Source organism: Eubalaena glacialis, chromosome 15, assembly GCF_028564815.1.
Source record: "Eubalaena glacialis isolate mEubGla1 chromosome 15, mEubGla1.1.hap2.+ XY, whole genome shotgun sequence".
Classification (NCBI taxonomy): domain Eukaryota; kingdom Metazoa; phylum Chordata; class Mammalia; order Artiodactyla; family Balaenidae; genus Eubalaena; species Eubalaena glacialis.
Genome location: NC_083730.1, coordinates 75579005 through 75598071, shown reverse-complemented (window position 1 = coordinate 75598071; position 19067 = coordinate 75579005). Strand labels below are relative to the sequence as shown.

General features: G+C 58.0%; 1 protein-coding gene across 2 annotated transcripts in view; it reads right to left on the bottom strand.

Moving 5' to 3' along the window:
- Nucleotides 1-6091: 6091 nt before the first annotated feature.
- FAM222A (family with sequence similarity 222 member A) overlaps nucleotides 6092-19067 on the bottom strand; it is a 55325-nt gene continuing 42349 nt past the window's right edge. For both annotated transcript variants that reach the window (XM_061169725.1, XM_061169724.1), the window contains exon 3: nucleotides 6092-7550. In XM_061169725.1, coding sequence (XP_061025708.1) covers nucleotides 6268-7550 — 1283 coding nt within the window. In that variant the 3' untranslated portion in view covers nucleotides 6092-6267. The remainder of the gene's footprint in view (nucleotides 7551-19067) is intronic.

Here is a 19067-nt window from a genome sequence, read left to right as displayed (position 1 = left end):
TGAGACAAAAGGGGAAGTCTGCCAAAGGAGGAAGAATTCTGGGGAAAAAAAGAGAAATATAAAAAACACTGTCTTCTCTTTTGCTGGGCACTGTCAGGTCTGGATGTGATGCCCAGAACTGCAGCAGCCATTTTGTGACCATGAAAGGGCTTGGTGGAACAGAAAGATGAAAAGGACATGGGTCCTTGATGACACCATTGTGCTATTGAATTAACGAACCCTGGAGCTACCCTACCATAGGGTTTCTTATGATTGTTTGAGATAATCAATTTTTTTTCCTCATTTATACCAATGAGTCAGGGTTTCCTGTTACCCTGCCAAAATCATGAAGATACAAGAACAAATTTTTCTGCCTATTTTACAGATGAAGAAAGTGAGATCCAATGAAGTAAAGGCATTTGCTTAAGTACACACAGCCTGGATGTGGTGGACTCAGGATTTGAATCCTCTGGCTTAGAAGGAGACCCCTGCTGGGGGGTAGCAGGATTTTTTTTCTTTCTTTTTTTTTTTTTTTTTTTAGCGATTTGGCCTTTCCACAGCATGGGGACATTCTGTTTTTCTATAGCAACAGGCTGCTGTGATGGCTTCTAACAGGTGAAGATGGGACAGGTTGGGTGGAGCTGGGACTCAAACCCAGGTCCCCATATCCCAGCTCAGAGTCTTCTCAGCATCTCAAGGTGCACAGTGACATCAGAGACTCCCCCCTCTATCTCAGCCCCCCTCAGTTTGGGATATACCCACTGGATCCCACAGATCTGCCTTTGGCCACTACAGGGTGGGGCGGCTGGTTGTGGAGATTGGCCACCAGGGGCTGCTGTAGTCACACCCAGGAGCCTCCTCGGAGGAGGCCTTAGGGAAACTTGGAACCTGGGGACGTGGTCGGGAGGAGCGCCTAGAGTGAGCTCCCCATTAAGTGAGGCTGACGCTACAAGACTGAGGAAACCCTGCCACTGCCACTCCCACAAGGAGAAAAAGGAGTCTATATCTGCCTCTGGAAAGTCTAGGACCTAGTTGCTGTGTGCTCTCAGGCAAGTTGCCTCCCTTTTCTGAACCTCACTTTTTTAATTTTCAAAATGGAGGATCATCCCCAGTTCTCAAATGAGGGCTTTCTTTCTCTCCCTGGTGGTCTTTCCCTTCTTTTGGGCCTAGCTCTACACAGTGGACAAAGACCAATTAGGATGTGAGGCCCAACGACTCAGGTCAGGGTTGGATTCCAGTTCTGGCTCTGCAGCAAACTCATTAGGAGTCTTTGTGTTGCAATTGGGGAAACTGAGGCCCCGTGAGGAGAAAGGACTTAGTTTCCCCAATTGCAACACAAGAGTTAGGACTCAGTATTTCCTGAAGTCCCATTTGTTCCTTGGGATGCTAACAGATAGAAACAAAAACTTGGGTGATCGGAAAAAGTTAGGGAAATGCTGGGTTAAAGCTGGAAGGGTATCTTGCCTGCAGGACTTTTCAGAGCCTTTAATATGCTAATGTGATTTATGCATCTCCAAGGTGGTGGGGGGAGTGGGACATAGGCATCTATTTCTCAAACTCTTTTAACCTAGAAACCCACTTTCCAAGGTGAAAATCAGCCAGACTAGGTGAAGACAGAAATAATACATCTACAGAACAGGATCTGTGCTGCCTAGCAGATATGACTACCCGTCTCCTCTGTTCAACACCACATGGTACGTGTATTGTAATATTAGTTTCACTTTACATTTGAGACATAGGTGGCTCAAAGAGGGGCAATCACTTGCCAAAGGCCACATGCTGGTGGGCGGCAGCCTCAGGACTGGAACCTTTGGGCCCCACTGCTCTGGGGGTGGGTCCCACTCACAGGAACAATTTGCCCTGTCATCCTCATCACACATCACCTGATGCCATCCCAGTCCTTCAAAGGCCTCCACTCCCTTTGACAGAGGCTCAAGAGAACTGGAACCAAGGCTCAGAGAGGCCACCCAGGTCACCCAGGGTCACACATGGAGTCTACGAGGACACTGAGGCCAGTTTTTCCTGACTCCTCCCCTCCTCCTGCCACACTTTAGTGAGCTGGTGATGGTGATGATTTAAACAAAAAACCTTTTGTCCACCGGGTTTGCCCGCCCCCCTGGCTGGGCCCCCTTCCAATGGCCAGCGAAGGGGGCCCTGTGGCGGCCGTGTGGGCCCTTTAAGAGCACCCGGGACGCGCAGGCGCAGGCGCAGTACAGCGCATGGGGAAACCCAGGCGCACGTGGAGTCTCAGATGCAGCTCAGAGCTGAGCGGTGCGGGGTTCGAAGTCGCTGCTTGGAGGCAAGGCAGGGGTCGAAATGGGAGAGGGAGCTAAAGGCTGGGATGAGTCAGGAAAACACGGAGCCACCCTGAAAAGGTGAGTGTTCCCCACGTGGATTCCCTCCACTCAAATGTTTGTCGAAGCCCTGCCTCCAGTCTGATGCCTCTGGAAGATGGGGTGATGTTCTAATTGTTGTTATGACCGGAAGTGGTAGTAGTAGACGCGGTTCTGGGCCAGCCACACGTGGTTACCGTATTGGACAGCTCAGCTCTAACTGGGGGTGAACCCAAGACAGCTACACGGAGAAGAGGCTCCTAGCGTCCTTATGAAGAGAAAGGCTTGCACCTCGGGTTGGGGGAGGAGGCTGGATCGGCTGGCAGCGGCTCCCCTCTCCCTCGTTCACCCAACATGAAGTCCCAGCAGCGTGGGGTGTGGCAACTGAGACCGGACCTGCGTTCTGGAGCCAAGTAGGCCATATTTGGGGGTCGGTGGTAGTTTTAGTCGCTGCATAGCACAGCAGTTAAGAGCTTAGACTCTGAATCAGAGGGCTGGTGTTCTACCCGAGCTGCTTCTCTGAGCTCCATCCTCAGCTGTGTGACTTTAGGCAAAGTGATTGCTCTTCTCTGGGCCTCATCTGTGACGTGGCAGTGTGCACCCATATCAGGCGCACCTGAACAGTTGTGAGGACTAAATACCATTTAGCGCTGAGCCTGGTAGCCAATCTGCCTACAGTAACTGGGCTGTCTGTAATTGTAGTAATGATAATATCGCTGTCACCTGTGCTGCTCCTCCAACGTGATATAAAGGGCAGGGGTGCCTCATGCCAGAATGACGAGGCTGGAGGGCCCTTTGACATCAGCTAGCTCAGCTCCCAGGGAGAAGAAACCTGGCCAAGGCACCCAGGGAGCCAGTGCTAGGACAGAGCTAGAACCCCAGCTGGGTCCTGGGGCCATGCCCCGCCTGGCTGTGCTCCGTGCCTGCACCTGCCCTGCTTGTAGACCCACCCTGCAGAGGGTAAGATTTTTCCCAGGATAGGGGGCGGGTCCTCACCCCCGGTGTGAGGGACCTGACCTGCAGGGTGGCTCCCATCTCTGTCCTCTCTCCTGATGCCCCAGTGTGGGCGGGCCTGGTGGTGGGCCCAGGACGTGGGGACCTGGGCTACCTAGAATTGGTGCTGGTAGCCCCTTAGAACAGCCGAGCCACAGGCTGCCACCCAGCTGTAAACCTGGCTGTAGACCCTGCTGCTCTGCTCTGCGCCCCTCCCAAGTACCCGCACTGTGCTGTAGTCTCCTTGAATCCCATCTCTGGTTCTGGCGCTGCCCCCTGTGGGGATGGACCTGTTCCGGGTCACTCAAAGTACCATTGGTAGGATTTGCACCCAGGGCTAGCTCACTCCAGGGGCTGGGTTGCCCTGGGCACTGCGATGCCCCCAGGCGTACTTCAGTGATGGATGAGGGTGGAGTGTCGAGGCAGCCTGGCCCAGGGTGTGGGGCTTGATGCCGGAACCTGGCTCCCTCTTACCATCCTTGTGGCCGTTTCTCAGATTCTCTGCGTCATCTGTAAAGTGGGGATGCTTTTATTATATACCCGAGGAGGCTGTCATGAGACTCAATAATGTATGGTCAGAAAAGCACTGTGTCAGCTGCCGTTTACATCCTATTTGTGATAACTCCCAGTGGCCTTTCACGCAGCGCTGACTTCCCTAGCTTGTCACCCAGCAGGACCCCTGCTCCTGCTCTCCAGGGCCTGGGTGGTGTGTTTGGTTTATTGACCCAGCTCAGAAGGGCCTGGGTCCCGCCCTGGACACAGCCTCTTCCTCTCGGAGCCTCCGTGTGCTGCCAGGCTCGGGGGTCTGGCCTTAGGGAGGTGGATGTCTGCACTGCAAGGTCACATCCAGGGTGTCCTCTCTGTCCCTCTTCTGCCCTGAACCTGCCATGCCAGGCATCCAGACAGGGCTCCATGCATGAGGGGGAGGCCTGAATCAGACTGGGGACTCCCCCTGTTCAGACATTGGGCCAACAAGCCAGGGGAGAAGGTGGGGACAGGACGTGAGGAAGAGTCTGTGCTTTGCTGCTTGAACTACAACTTTCCACAGACTTGCTGTGTGACCTCAGGCAGATCGCTTCACATCTCTGAGCCGCTTCTTCCTTGCAAGCAGTGGTGAGGCTCCAAAGAGCTGCTGTGTATAGGAAAATGGCCAGCACACAGTAAGTGCCTGATAAATGCTGAGCATCCCGGAGCAGGGATGGTCTCCTGGACATCCCCAGGCACCAGGGCACGGGGTGGGTGTGTGCTGGGGCTGGCCAGGGAGATGGCCACTGCTCAGCCACTTTGGCCTGTCCCCAGCCACTCTGCCTCCAGGGAAGCATGGATGGTGCCAGGCACATAGGAAGAGCTGGAAAGGAATTTAGTGATGCAGGGGAACACCAGCCCCAGACCACCTCTGTACCCCTCAGGGAATGAGCCAGAGTGGCCCGGGCTCAGTTCTGTCTCGGCTGCTCTAGGACCGATCACTGACCCAACTGAGTGGCTGACAAGTAAACAGGGTAAATGACAGTGTCCACTTCGAAAGAGCTGGAGAAGTAAATGAAACACTGCATACAAAGTGGCCCAGCAGAGGAGGGGCCAGGAGGCTCCTGGCCTGCTTCCGAGGGCTCCAAGCCCAGTCAGCAGGGGAGGAGACAGCCCGTTTTACTCCTAAGGGGAGGAAGGAAGAACGAACAAAAACAAGAGCTACAAAACATCCCACAGCTGAGACACCATCTGTGTTTTCCTTTTTTTTTTTCTTTCTCTTCGTTTTTAAAACAATATAGTGCAGACCGCACTTCTCACAGTAGAATATAATGGTCAATTTTAGTATAAAAAAAAAACATTCTCAGAGATTTGTAAATGCACTTAGTGCTTGAACAGGCCTTGGAGAGAGATACAGTACCGCTTCCGGAGTGCCAGAGGGGCCAGGACTTGGGGAAATCGGGCCTTGGAGACTTAATAGGGGGACCCCCTGCCTGCCTTATCCCCCGGAATGGTGTGGGGCAGGCCTTGGAGGGTGGCTTGCAGGAAAAGAGTTGGATTGGATCTCCCAATTAAAACCAGCAGGTTGCCCCCGCACTGGCTCCTAGGAGAACCCCTGAAGGAGGCGGGGTCTGGTCCCTCTGACATTGTTAGCCCCTATGGCGCCTTTGTGCACATAGGTAAATGGTGCCCCTTCCTCAAGATTCAGAAAATTGCTGTAATAAATATACAAGTCTAGGATGCAAATGGTGTCTCCTCAGATGAGTTGCCCTTGTGCAGTACACAGCCTGCACAACTGTGCCCAGAAGCCCTGTAAGATGTACTGAAGGGAAGGGAGAAGGTGGTAGTCCAGGGTTTGGAGAATGGAGATGGGATTCTGTGTTGGGAAGGAATGGTGGGGAGGGGAAGAGAGTCTAGAAGAGGAGGAACAGGGGGACCTGTAGTCCCCAGAGCCTGTATTAGAGTGGTCTTCGCCTGGAGAGGGCAGTGAGGGCGCTGTGGGCTCGATGACTTCCTCTAGGCCCCCTCTGCTCTTTTTCCAGGAGATTGGGGAGCTCGTGGAGGGAGGAGCTGTCTAAGCCCCGGGGGCCACTCTGATCCCACCCGACTCTAGACCCTAACGTTTCCTTCTGCATCCCACTGTGGTCTGACACCCCTCTCCTGGAGAGCCGGAAAGAACCACTCCTGTTTTAAGTGGTTTCTCTCTCCCTGCCTCTGCCAGCTTGGATGGAGGAAGGCGTGGACGTCGGCAGCTGCCCCTGGCCCTCCGCGTGTCCTGGGGCAGCTGATGGTGGGGAGGGGCCTTGGTGAGTGAGGTCACCTTGCCGCTCCCCGTCGGCAGCAGCCGGCAGCAGCCGGCCTGGCCTCCCTGTGGGCATCAATGGGCACTCGGACACAGGGCGGGGCTGGCGCCCCCGCCCCGCGTGCTGCCCACCCTGTTCTGCGGCCTGCCTCCCCCCTGGGCGCCCTGTCCGTCTGTGCATCTGCCAGGCAGGCCTTATCTGTAGACGGGCAAGCGGATGTGGGCGTGCTGGTGGTCGAGCAGCCGGGGCACAGCCACCGTCTCGTAGCCCTTGCCCAGCATCTGCTCCTTGATGCATGGGGGCCGGATGTCGTTGATGAGATACTCCAGTGACTGCAGGCTGCTGCTCAGCACGGCCGTGTTGCACACGCTCTTGCTGGGCAGGCCTGAGAGGGTCTCCGCCGGGGGCCCCGCCAGCTCCCGGGCCACCCCCGGCCCCAGCTCGGTCACGGCCACTGCCGCGGCTGCCGGATTGTAGCAGTCGCTGGTCGGGGTCACCAGCACGCTGTTCCAGGGGGCGGCGAAGTACTGGCCCACGGTGAAGCTGGTGGGCAGCCCCACGCCGCAGTTGACGGGCGACCCGCCGGCCCGCTCGTATACCCGCCCCCCACAGGCCTCGGGGGACTTGCTGGCCACTGTGCCGCCGCTGTAGGCCCGCAGTGGCTGGGGCGGCGGCGGTGGCGGCTTCTGCGGCCACAGCAGGTAATCCAGGCCCCCGTCTGCGTACCCTGTGGGCTTGGTGGCCCCAGCCAACGTCAAGGCCGGCGTGCTTCCCTGGCCCAGCTCGGCGCCCTTCCGGCAGTCGGGCGGGCCGGCAGTGGCTGGGTAGGCCAGGCTGGGGAAGCTGGGCACCGGGCCGTGCTTGGCTGGGCTGGGGTGGGGAACGGCCACGGCCTGGCAGGCGGCGGGCGCAGCGCCTTGGGCCTGGCACTGCTGGTTGAGCTGGTAGAGGATGCTGTGGATGGAGGGCAGGTTGGAAGGTGGCAGGGGCAGGCCGCGGCCGGGCAGGGGGATGACGGAGGCGGCGGTGGCCGCGGCCGCGGGCAGGCCAGGTGGCGGGGCGGGCGCCTCGGGCGGCTTGGGGTAGGCCAGGGGCCCCAGAGTGCTGGGCGCCGGGTAGGGCGCGATGCCCACCTGCACGGCGGCCGGCGACAGCTTGGTCCGCTTGCCCTCGGCGCTCTTGAGCACGCTTTTGGTGAGCCCGGGGGGCGCAGCCACGCCGGAGGAGGAGACGGCGGCCTTGACGACAGCGAGCAGGCCCTGGTAGCCGGCCGTATGCGGCGGGTAGGGGCTGTAGCGCTGGCCACTGGTGTCGTAGCCGTTGACGGTGCGGCTGAGGTGCTTGTGCTGGGGCACGCGGATGTTGGTGGGGAAGATCTTGATGGAGAGCGGGCTGTTGGCCACCTTCTCGGCGTAGGCGTCCAGCTCGGCCGGGCTCGGGTAGCGGGAGGAATGCATGGAGCTGGCCACCGTCTCGCCTGTGGGGACACGGGAGGGGAGGAAGCACAGGTCAGAGCCGACCCTGCGACCCGGGGAGGCCCAGAGGCTGCACCCCGCCACCGTCCCCGGAAGAACTCACCAGCCACCCCTCCCTTGCTTTTTCCATCCAGTCACTTGCTCCTTCATTCATTCTAAATCGTTAAGCTTCGGATCAAAGTGTAAAGTACATAAAGGAAACTGCATACATCACATGCTTGCTGCACTTTCACAAACAGAACACACTCGTGTGACACCTAGGTCAAGGGAGAGGCCTGTGCCAGTCCCCAGAGGGCCCCCTGCGCCCCCTCCTAGTCAGTACCCACACCAAGGGAACGGCTCTCCTGGCTCCTAGTGGCGCGGGCTCGTGGTGCCTGGGCTCGGCACAGCTGAGCTGGGATCCCGCAGTGCATGCTCGTTTGCACAGTCGGGTCTCCGCCACTTAAGGTTATGTTTCGAGGTTCATCCGGGTGGCCATGGGCGCGGCGGTCCGTTCATTCTCATGGCCGTGTGATGTTTGAGTGTGACTACATCACAGTTTACTCATCCTTCCCACTGCTGATGGCATTTGGGTCATTTCTGGGTTGGGGCTGATACAAATAGTGTGACAGCCCCTGGGGCACGTATTCAGCGAGTCCTGCTGGGAATAGGCCCAGGAGCAGAACTGCTGGGACAAAGGAGAGACGAGAATGCTCAGCTTCGGTCGAGAATGCCCAACTACTTGCCGAAGGGACCGTGCCAGCTGCGGTCCCCGCCCCCCCTGCCCAGCACGGGAGTTACGGGGGCTCCAAACCCTCCACTCCACCTGCCCGGTACCGGCGTTCATGGTATTGGCTTGGCCAAAAAGCTCGTTCGGGTTTCCCTGTGCCGTCTTATGGCAAACCGGAACGAACTTTTTGGCCAACCCCAGTACCACCACTCTGGTGGGTGTTCATTCCTTCCGCCCCTTTACGTGTCCTCTCGGTGCCTCATCTGTAGAATGGGGTGATGATGACCCATGGATGGTTCAGTCAGTTGCTGCCTGGCGCTGGGCAAGTTGCCGCAGTTGGCTTTCATCCTGGTGCCCACCAGGCAGCCGGGAAGGAGGGGTTTTGCCCCCACTGGCTGCGCATCCCCTCCCCAAGTCTGCCTGTCACCTGCAAGACCTGTGTGGTGGCCACTGCCTTTTTTGTGAGCTGTCAGCACGTCAGCTGAAGGGTGTACTTTATTTTATTTATTTATTTTTATTTATTTATTTTTTTGGCCACACCGCAAGCTTGTGATATCTTAGTTCCCTGACCAGGGATTGAACCCGGGCCCTCGGCGGTGAAAGCGCGGAGTCCTAACCACTGGACCGCCAGGGAACTCCCTGAAGGGTGTACTTTGTGTGACAGGCTGACTGTCCCCACTGTCAGTGGGCACAACTGGGCCCTGCTGTGGGGGAGGCGGGTTGCCGGTGGGCAGACCCCCTTCTCCCATCCAAAGCCCTTCCCTGGTCCTAAGACATTCCTCAGTGCCGCCCAGGAACCCCTCTGGGGCGGGGGGTGGAGCAGGAGGCCTGCGTGAGGCAGATGGAAAGACCCTGGGCTTTGGAGCTGGCTGCCTAGGTGGAGTCCTGCCTGGTTGCAGGGCTGTGTGGCCCTGGGCAAGTTGTTGGCCTGGCCGAGCCTCAGTTTCCCCACCTGTGGAATGGGGATAAGGACTGTGGCAGATCTGCAGGGCGGCCTCAAGGAATGTCTGTGCCAAGGGGCCGAGCAGGGGGTGAGACAAACAGTAGGTGATGGGAGATCATGACCTGGCTGGGCCCTTGGGTGAGGAGGACCCTACAAGGTCTCATGGTGCACTGCCTTCCTCTCGGCCCTGTGGGTACCCCTGGGACCCAACAGTGCCTCCTGCGGGGGTGTGGGGGGGTGTTCACACTCTGAGCCTCAGTTTCCTCATCTAAAATGGGGTTATACCGCTGCTAACACTGCCTCCCAGGATGGCTGTGAGGCTTTCATGAGTCGTGCGGTGGAGCGTTAGCAGAAGTGGGTCTCTCTAAGTGTGTTCAGACCCTTCCCATCTGCCTGGCGCACGGGTCTTCCTGGGAGAGGAAGGGGTAGGGCTTGTGCATGGGTGGGCCTGGCATTGTGGCTGGGACACAGTGCAGACCCCACCGCCTTCCTTAGGCCTTCCCACCACATCCCCTCCTTCCCGAGCCTCACCCCTGACTCCCTTGTGGACTTACAGCCAATCTGAGCAAAATGCATGCCGTGATGGGGGAGCCTCACCCCCAGGGCTTCAGAGGCAGCTTTCTGGAAGAAAGAGCATCCCTGCTAAAGGCAATGGTGAAAGGAGGGAGGAGAGAAACATATTTCAGCAGAAGAAACTGCACAGGCAAAGGTCCAGAGGTGAGGAAGCCTGTCCCAGTGGGAACTATAAACCAGAATAAAAGCAGAAGCCCAGAGCAGGCATGCGGGGGAGGAAAGACCACGACAGGCAGCTTAGGATGGTGTCGGGCCAGAGCAGGGCCTCTTCGCTGTGGGGCAGTGGTTCTCAATGGTTCTGTCCCCAGGGCACACTGTTGACATCCGCAGACGAGTTCGGTTGTCATAGCTTGCAGAGACGGTTCTACGGCAGCTAGTGGGTACGGGTCAGGGATGCTGCTAAACATCCTGCGATGCACAGGACAAAGACCCCACCACAAAGACCTGTCAGGCCCCTAGTGTCTGCACTGCTGTGTTGGGAGCCCTCGCCCAAGGCATCGGCAGCTGTGGAAGGTTCTAAGCAGGTGAGGGGCAGGGCAGGCCTACGTTAGGAAGACCATTCTCCTCTGCCCTGAGGTGCAGGGATGTGGTCTGACCTGGGCAGGACAGTGGGGAGGGAAGAGGCTGGTGGCACCGAGTACCCCAAGGAGGCTGGGGCAGTGCCACTCCATCCGTGTGGCCTAACCTGGGCCAGGTGGGTGGAGCTGACCCCAGGCCCCCCATCCTGACCCTGCCTGGGGCAGCCACCCTCCTAAGTGGCCTAAAATAAACTCGGTGTGGAGAATGGAAATGTCACTTTGGCCAACGGGGGAATCTTTCTCCGAGATTGGATTTAAACTACATTATACAAGCAATTTCATGGGCACTTAGCGCCGCTCGGAGAGTCCCGCAAAAAAGGGACCAGCTCTTCATTTACCAGCCATAAATCAGCAGTTGCTATAATGAGCACAAAAATGTCACTTTTATGCAATTTTACAGATGAACAAAACTGGTGAAATTAACTGTGGTAACCTACTATAGTCAGCAAAAGCGGCTGCGGGGGAAAAAAATTATATCTGTATGTATTTTTGTTCCTCTTAAACTCTCTTCCCAAGCAAGTTTCTGCCATTGTGGTGTGAAAACTCATTTGTCCTCACCATTATACTTTCATTTGGAGTTTATCTTGAGTATCCAATGAGCCACCAACTGTGAAAATGATTAAATCTACAAAATCTATCTAATGGATGGAATAAATTAGGTGTTTAAAACCTTAAGAAGAAAAAAAAAAGAAGAGCAATGCCTGTTACTAGTTTCCATTCATTGAAAGAAGGGGCCCATCTGGCCCCTCTGCTGGTCAACAGGGCTCAGCCAGGGTGGGTTGGTCCCTCCAGTTTGTTGGAGCCGACGGTGGTGCTGTGACACAGAGGCTGTCCTTTGGTGAGCGCTTAGTATACGTGAGGCCCCGTGCCTACAGCTTTTCTCCATGCCTCTTGTTTGGAGCACCTGACAGCTCCGAGAGGTGGGAGGTGGTCCCATTTTACAGATAAGGAAGCAGACAAGTTGTGACATTTGGCAGGCGGCCTCCAAGATCTGTCCCCGACCCCAGTGCTTCTCACCTCCTGGTGTTCACGCCCTTCCACTCCACACGGGGCTGACCTGTGTGACCTGTAAGATACCGTGGAAGTGAAGGAGTGTGACTTCCAGGGCAGGGTCGCGAAAGGCTCTGTGGCCTCCTCCCCTCTTGGATCACTTGCTCTGGGGAAGCCGCTGCCTGTGAGGATGCCGGAGCAGCCGAGGGGGAGGCCCCCATAGAGGGCCACATGCGCCTTCTCGGAGGCAGGTCTTCCAGCCCTGGTCGAGCCTCCAGAGGACCGCAGCCCCTGCCGACATCCGCCTGCAGCCTCACGAGAGACACGGAGCAGAGCTACTGGCTAGGTGGCTCCTGAGCTCCTGATCCACGGAAGCCGTGAGAGACAGTACATGATCACTGATGCTTTAAGCCACTAAGTTTTGGAGCAACTTGCTACACAGCAGTAGATAACTAACCCAGGCCCCCCCCCCATTGTACAGAGGAGGAAATGGAAGCTTCCCGAGAATACACAGCCGGGGAGGGGCTGAGCTGGGATTTGCCTTCCATGTCATCATCACGTCACCTGCACCCCAAGGCAGGCCCCAGCTGAAGCCAGGAGACTCAGGAGGCTCCCCCTCTTCCTCCTTAGAATTAGGAGGCGGACAGTCCTGAGGAGGGACTATAGAGTCAGCCCGGAGGCTCAGAGAGGCAGGAAGTGACCCATCAGAGGACACACGGCCGGGCAGCTCTCACGGCTGCCCTCGGCTCCCAGAGACTGCCGGCTGGCGGCCCTCGGCAGGCCTCCCTTGGACACGTGCTTGTCTCTGGGTGGGCGTGGACCAGGGTCACCCTGTTCCAAACCTGGCTTGATTGCTGCACCCCTGTGAGCCTTTGCATCTGCGGCCTCTACTGTCTACCTTGTTCCTGAAGGGCTTTCTCCTGAGCCACCCCGGGGGCCTCAACCCAAGCCTTGTCCACCAGCGTACAGTGGCCATGGCTTGGAGGGGTGGTCTCTGGCCACTCGGGCCAGGCTGGGCCCCCAAGTCCGTCTGGGCGAAGGCTCCTGACCCTCCCCTGGAGGTGGGTGCCACCACCAGTGTTCAGTGCAGTTGCACAGCCCCATTATGGCAAATGTCATGACACAAAAAAGGCCTTACATGAAGGAACCAGCCAAGCCAGCTGTTTGTGGCGGGCTTCTACACAGTGGCAAGGATGGGGGGGCAGCGCTCACAGGGTTGATGGGCAGAGGAGGGGACCCATGGCCCTATGGGCCCCCTGGGGAGCCCCAGGGCCCACCTTCCCTGGTTCCCCGAGTTGGCCAGGGGACCCCCAGCGAAGGTTCCATCGGCGCCTGGTGCATCGCTGCAGGCACCACGGCAGATTCTGACTGCCCTGGGCTTGTCCTCTGCCCCAGCAGACTGGGCTCCCTGAGCTGGCTTGTTCAGTGCTGTCCCCACTGCCCACAGGACACGGAGTAGGAACTCAGGAATGTCGCGTTGAAGGAATGACGAGGCTGTGGCTAGAAGGACCCGTCCAGCCTGGGAGCCCCTGTTCACCGCCGGTCACGACACTTGGGAGAGTTGGTCCTGGGAGGAACTAAGCCAGAGACAGCCCCATGGAGAGACGCCTCCCCCGCAAGCCTGCATCCCCCGGGTGTCTCCTGAGCCCTCCCACGTGCAGGCACCGTCCTGGGCTTGGAGACAAGCAGCGGTCAAAGCAAACCAAAGTCCCCGCCCTCTCGGAGCTGACATCTAGTCGGGGGAGACAGACAATAACGTGTAACGCGTCCGGCAGCGACAGGCCCCGTGAACAAGGAGAGAGGTGTCGTAGTTTATGTCCACAATTCTTTGGCGCTCCTCCCACAAATAGCGGAGGCTAATTATCCTTTACTTAAACATGAACTAACTAAGCAACTCGATTCTACTGAATAGAACGCGGCAGAAGTGGCGCTGGTGACTATCATGGCTCAGTCCTGAAGGCGCATGGCTGCCTCCTGGAGCCCCAGGTGGATCTGTCTCTCAGGAGGTCCATCCCTGGAGTCATGTCCATCCCCGCCATCATGTTCTGGGAAGCCCAGGCCACGTGGAGAGGCCACGTGTGGGTGTTTCAGCCAACAGCCGGCACCCACCACCCGATGTGTGAGGGAGCAGGCCTTCGGAAGACTCCAGCCCCGGCCCGGGTCTTCCAGCAAGGCCCCCTCCCCCAACCCCGTGCCCAGCGACATCACGGAGCGGAGACACCGCCCCATGGTGCCCTGTCTCTAGTCCTGAGCATAGGACAGAGCTGTGTGAGGCCGCTGAGCTTTGGGGTGATTTGTTACACAGCCGTAGTCATTGGGACAGCAGGGCGTGGGGGACGGAGAGGGATGGGATGGAAGGGCGCCTCGTTTGGACACAGCAGTCAGCGCAGAGGCTTCTCTGATAAAGCAGCTCTTCAGGACTGCGGAAGGAGGTGCGGGAGTGAGCCGCGTGGACGTCTGATGGGAGAGTGGTCCCGGCAGCAGAGGCTGAGGGAAGTGGACGGGCGCCCCGGCGCCTGGCCCAGCGGGGCCGGCGGGGGAAGGTCATAGGAGATGGACCAGAGAGGCAGGGGGTGCACAGAGCAAACGGGCTGGGCCTTGGGGCCATTGAGAGGACCTGGGCTTTGCTCCACGGGGGAGGGTTGGGAGCAGAGGAGGGACATGACCTGATGTGGGTTTTAATGGTACCCCTAAGGCTACTGGGTGGGAAGCAGGAAGAAGTCATCCCGGGAGCAGCCTGACTGTCCTTATGAGACAGAGCACCCAGGAGGCCCCCGGCAGAAACATACCTCGCTGGGCACTAACGCTTAGGGTGTTGGAAGGCTCTGACGATGCTGGGAAGCGGGTACAGTACAGGGATGCGGCAAGAGGTCACAAAGGGGGCTGTCTGTCTTCCTGCTTCCCTCTCGAACCAAGACTTGAAGGAAAAAAGCCCTGGATGCCAACAGGGGCTGGCCTGGGAAGGAGGCATTTTATTTCTTCTCTGTGCTTTTCTGTAATTGCCGGTGGCCAGCTACACCTGAGTATTGCTTTAGGGTGGGGGAGAGGCACAGGCTCGCATTCCTCCCAGGGTGCTGCCTTTGATGTCTGCTTCAAAGCATCCTCCACTGCCCTTGGCCTTGAGCAGCCTGAGGCTCCCCGGCTCCCCAGGTCATAGGGCAGCGTCTGCTCCTGGGCAGAGCACAGAGGGTGGTCGGCAGCCTTTTGAGAAGGAATCACGGTCAGATCCCAGCTCTGCCACACACTGGCTGTGGGCCCTAGGCAGGCCGCTGCCCTCTCTGAGCCTCGGTTTTCTCTTGTGTAAAATGGGGATGATACTGCTGTTGCTGACCTTCGAGAGTTTTTGTGAGCACTGGAAAGGGTGCCTGCCTTCAGTGGGTGCCAAGGTTGTTGGTGATGAATTCACTAAAGCCCCTTCACCTTCAGGCCCCCAGCTGCCTTGCCTTTCTCTGTAAAACCCTCCCGTGAGCCCCCCCATTTGCGTGAAGTCTTAGCTGCTCAGGGTGGCATTCAGGCCACCTGGCCTTGACCTCCCTCTGCAGCCCCCCCTCCCCACAGGCCCCTGGACGCCTGCACGGTGTCCCCGGGCCTCCTGTACACGCTGACCGCCCCCCTGTTGAGTGCCACCTCTGGGCCCGGCATCGCCCCAAACACCCGGGCCTCGCCCCTCTGCCAGCCCCGTGGAGGCCCCGGGAGGTGGGCCCTGGGTTCCAGAAGAGGAGGGTAGGCATTCAAGGGACAGGACATCAGTGAGGGTTGCAGACGAAAATCCCTGCTTGGTTTGCTGACTGCTGGCAGACAGATGGGCTGCCAAGGAGCCAGAGCCCAGGTAGGGCAGGGACGGAGGTGGGCGGGGAAGGCGTGCCCTGCCCCAAGGTGTTCTCTTTTGTTTTTTTTAATATTTTTTGGCCGCGCGGCATGTGGGATCTTACTTCCCTGACCAGGCACTGAACCCACGCCCCCTCTGCATTAGAAGTGCAGAGTCTTAACCACCGGACCCCCAGGGAAGTCCCCAGAGGTGTTCTCTTTTGAAACAGTGTTCAGACACCAGCAGGACACACCACACACCTGGTGGGCAGGTTGTGGCTCGTGGGCTGCCAGTTCGAGACCTCTGGTGGCAGAGAAACAATTTGTGAGCCAGGATTTGAGCCCCGGGCATCTGTGCCCCGGGCCCCTGCTCTCAGTCACTGGGCACCATGGACACCATGGCTGGACCGGTTCTCTCAGGTTGATGCCGATGGCCTGGACACCCTGCTCATCTAGTCTGTGTCCGTCTGTCTCCCCTGCCCCACACCCCGAGGAGAAGTGCCCCATCTCTGGGTTCCCCCCCCCAGTACCTGATCTGGAAGGGTGAACCTGGGGCGGGGTGGAATTGTCCATGCAGTGCCCAGCACGCAGTAGGTGCCTGAGTTATGTGCCGAGAGGATGAAGAAGAGGTGTTGCTTACACCCCCTGGTCTGCTGGCTCTGACCCTCCTGGTCTCAGCCGAGACACGCCCCCCCGCCCCCATCCGGGCAGCCTTCCCTGCCTGCCCCCCAGCACTCCCCTGCTGTAGCTGTTGGCTTGTCTCCTGGGCTGGATTTGGAGTTGTTTGAGGGCAGGCCTTGCTCCTTCTCAGCACCCTGATGCCTAAAAGAATGTGTGGAACCATGGCAGGTGCCCGGGGAGCATTGCATGAATGACGGTGCGGGGTCTAGCGAATCTCCCCCCATGAACTGGGCTGCCCCTGCCCCCTGCCCACCCGCCATGGCCCCTGTGAAAGCCTTGTCAGGCTGGCTGGCGGTGCAGGCAAGCCGTCGCTGCCGTTAAATTAATGTTATGGGCCTTTTACAGGTGTGTTAAATAGACGCAGTTATTAACGAGTACATTAAGCCAATTAAAAGCAGCCCTTTGAGTGGGATTTAATGTTGCTACAGGGAGACAGGAGAGCGGGCCTCAGTGGCACCCTGCCTTCCGGAAGCTGGAGGGGGAGCATGGGTGGAGGGGTGAGACCGGGGAGAGGTGAGCAGCTCGGATTCCGACTGGAGGCAGGCCATGGCCTTTTGACGCCCAGCTCAGCCACTTGCTGGGGGTGACCTGGGGCAGCCGCTGGACGTGAGCCTCAGTTTCTCATCTGTAAGGGGCTGAAGGGGTGGGCGCATCAGGCGTTGCCGAAGTCAGCGTGATACTCCGTACGGGCAGGCACGTGGTACCTGCCCATCAGGGGGCAGGTGGAGGTGGGAGGGGTGGCCAGGGCAGGACGCCAGCCCAGGATTCCTGCTCCCACGCCCCGGGCTTCTCTGTGCTGCCCCGGTGGCAGCCCCAGGTGCTCCCAGGCACCTACCAGCCAGACGCCAGTCCCTGTGCGGCTGAGTGCAGCTTCCTGCTGGGCCACTGGACGTCCCCACCAACCCCGGCCCCGGCGAAGTTGTTCCCTTGGTGGACCTCAGACTTTCTGACTGTAAAATGGAGCTATTGGTAACTGTAGCTTTCCTAGAGGAGGGGTGGGAGAATGAAAGGTGTGCCGGGCACTGGAGCACAGCAGGTGTTTGGTGAATATGCCATTTCCTTCTCATGCTGTCACAGATTTTGCCTATCACCTCCTCCCTAAGGCTCAGGAAGTGGACATGATCTGTGTTGAAATGGGGCTGGGGTGGGGTGTCCAGGACAGGAGAGGTGGGCCCCAGCCCACCGGGAGGAGCAGCCCATATCTGCATTCCCCTTTGCTGCCGACACTCTGCCCTTGGAGGTGGCAGCCTTCTGAATGCTCAATTAACGTGACACTAATTAGCTGGTGGCACCGGCAGAATCCCTAATGAGGCTGCCCCAGAGGGGGGGCAGGGGAAGGCGCTGGGCCGGGGCAGACGCAGCTGTTCTCTGGCCTCTGCTGGGAGGGAGGCAGGGAGGGGCAGGGCGGCGGCCAGCCACCCCGACCTGCCCCCAGCCCACTGCCCCGGTGGCAGCCCCAGGGCCTTGGAGGTCAGGCCTGGGTGTCACTCCAGGTGCCCCAGCTACCAGCTGGGGGACCTCAGAGGGGAGTGACCCCAGCTCGCTGGCCTCCATTTCTCCTAAGGGGACGGAGTGAGGATTAAATGAGAGGATGCGTGTCAGAAGGCCTGGTACGTAGTGGTGCTCAGAGAAGGCTGGCTGCCTGCCTTCTAGCTCTTTCTGTGCCAGAGCAGGCAGTACAAGGTAGTGGTGGTCATTGGGCGCCGCACAAAGGGTCCTCTCATTCTCTAAGCATGTTGTGTGTACACATGTCCAAGCTCACACACATGCTCAGATGCCTAGGGTCACACATGTGAGCCACGTGTGCCCAGATATTCAGGGATGTCCTGCACATGCAGAGGCTGGCAGGTGCTCGCAGGCACACGTACCCGTGTCTACATCCTCCTTCCCCACCTCTGGAGCCCCAGCTGGAGCCCTGCGGTGGCCAAGGTGTCCCTCCCTGTAGGCAGGTCTGGGAGTACTTCAGTCCCTCCCCAGTCTGACTTTCCTGCACCTCAGTTTCCCTGACCTGCTCCCTGACTGGGCTCGGTCTTTGGGAGCCCACTCCTCACTCTCTCCCAGGACCCAGCAATGCCCATCCCCCGCCCTGGGCTTTGCCTGTGTTCCCGTCTCACCCGGCTGCATTGGCCGTGTTGCATGTGGGATCTTAGTTCCCTGACCAGGGATTGAACCTGCGCCCCCTGCAGTGGAAGCTCGGAGTCTTAACCACCGGACCACCAGGGAAGTCCCTGTCCCTCTGTCTTCGTGGCGGCTGTCTTTGCCCTTTGGAACTGCTGCCTCATCTCTCCCTCCTTTTGGCCATTTTCCTACTCCTGTCTGTCTCCGTCCACATCCATGCTGGTCTGACCCCCCATCCTTTCCCTCCCCCCTCCAGTCTCTGTCTCCAATCCTTAGTCTCACCCCCTCCCACCCACCACTGGCTCCCTGCCCCTCCCCGTTGCTGTCTTTCTGCCACCACATCGTGGCTCTCTATTCTGGATACTGGTCCGTTGTAAGTGCTGAAGACTTCCTCTCTCAATTTGGGGGCTCATCTTGACTTTTTTTTTGGTGTATTTTGCTGAGTTTTAAATTTTACCGTGGTCCAACCTGTCTCTTCACTTGTGCTTTTTTTCCCTCTCAGTTTGCAAATCCTTCCTATCCTGAGGATGATGTTCTCTGTCATTTTCTTCAAAGAAGAAATCTATCTGTTTTCCATGGTTTTTTGGTCTGCCTAGAATTCCTGTTGATGTATGGTGTTGGGTAAGGCTCCAATGTCATTTACTCCATATGGATAACCAGTTGTCCCAGCACTGCATATTCATCCCCGGTGATCTGCAAGACCCACTTCATCCTAGATGGAGCTGGATAGTGTGTGGATCCATTTCTAGATGCTCTGCTCCATCCCCTTGTCCCCTCTTTCCCTTTGTTAGTCCCATGGTTTCAGCCTTAAGCCATGGCAGTACTGGCCCTTATACTTTTTTTTTTTTTAATTATTATTTATTTGGCTGAGTTGGGTCTTAGTTGCGGCACACGGGATCTTTCGTTGCGGCACGTGGGCTCAGTGGTTGTGGTGCGTGGGCTTAGTTGTTCGGCGGCATGTGGGATCTTAGTTGCCCGACCAGGGATTGTCTCCTGCGTTGGAAGGCGGATTCTTAGCCACTGGACCACCAAGGAAGTCCCTGGTCCTTATACTTCTTTGTCAAAAGCACCTTGGCCATTCTTGGCCCTTTGTTCTTTCCTTATCAACTTCCACATCAGG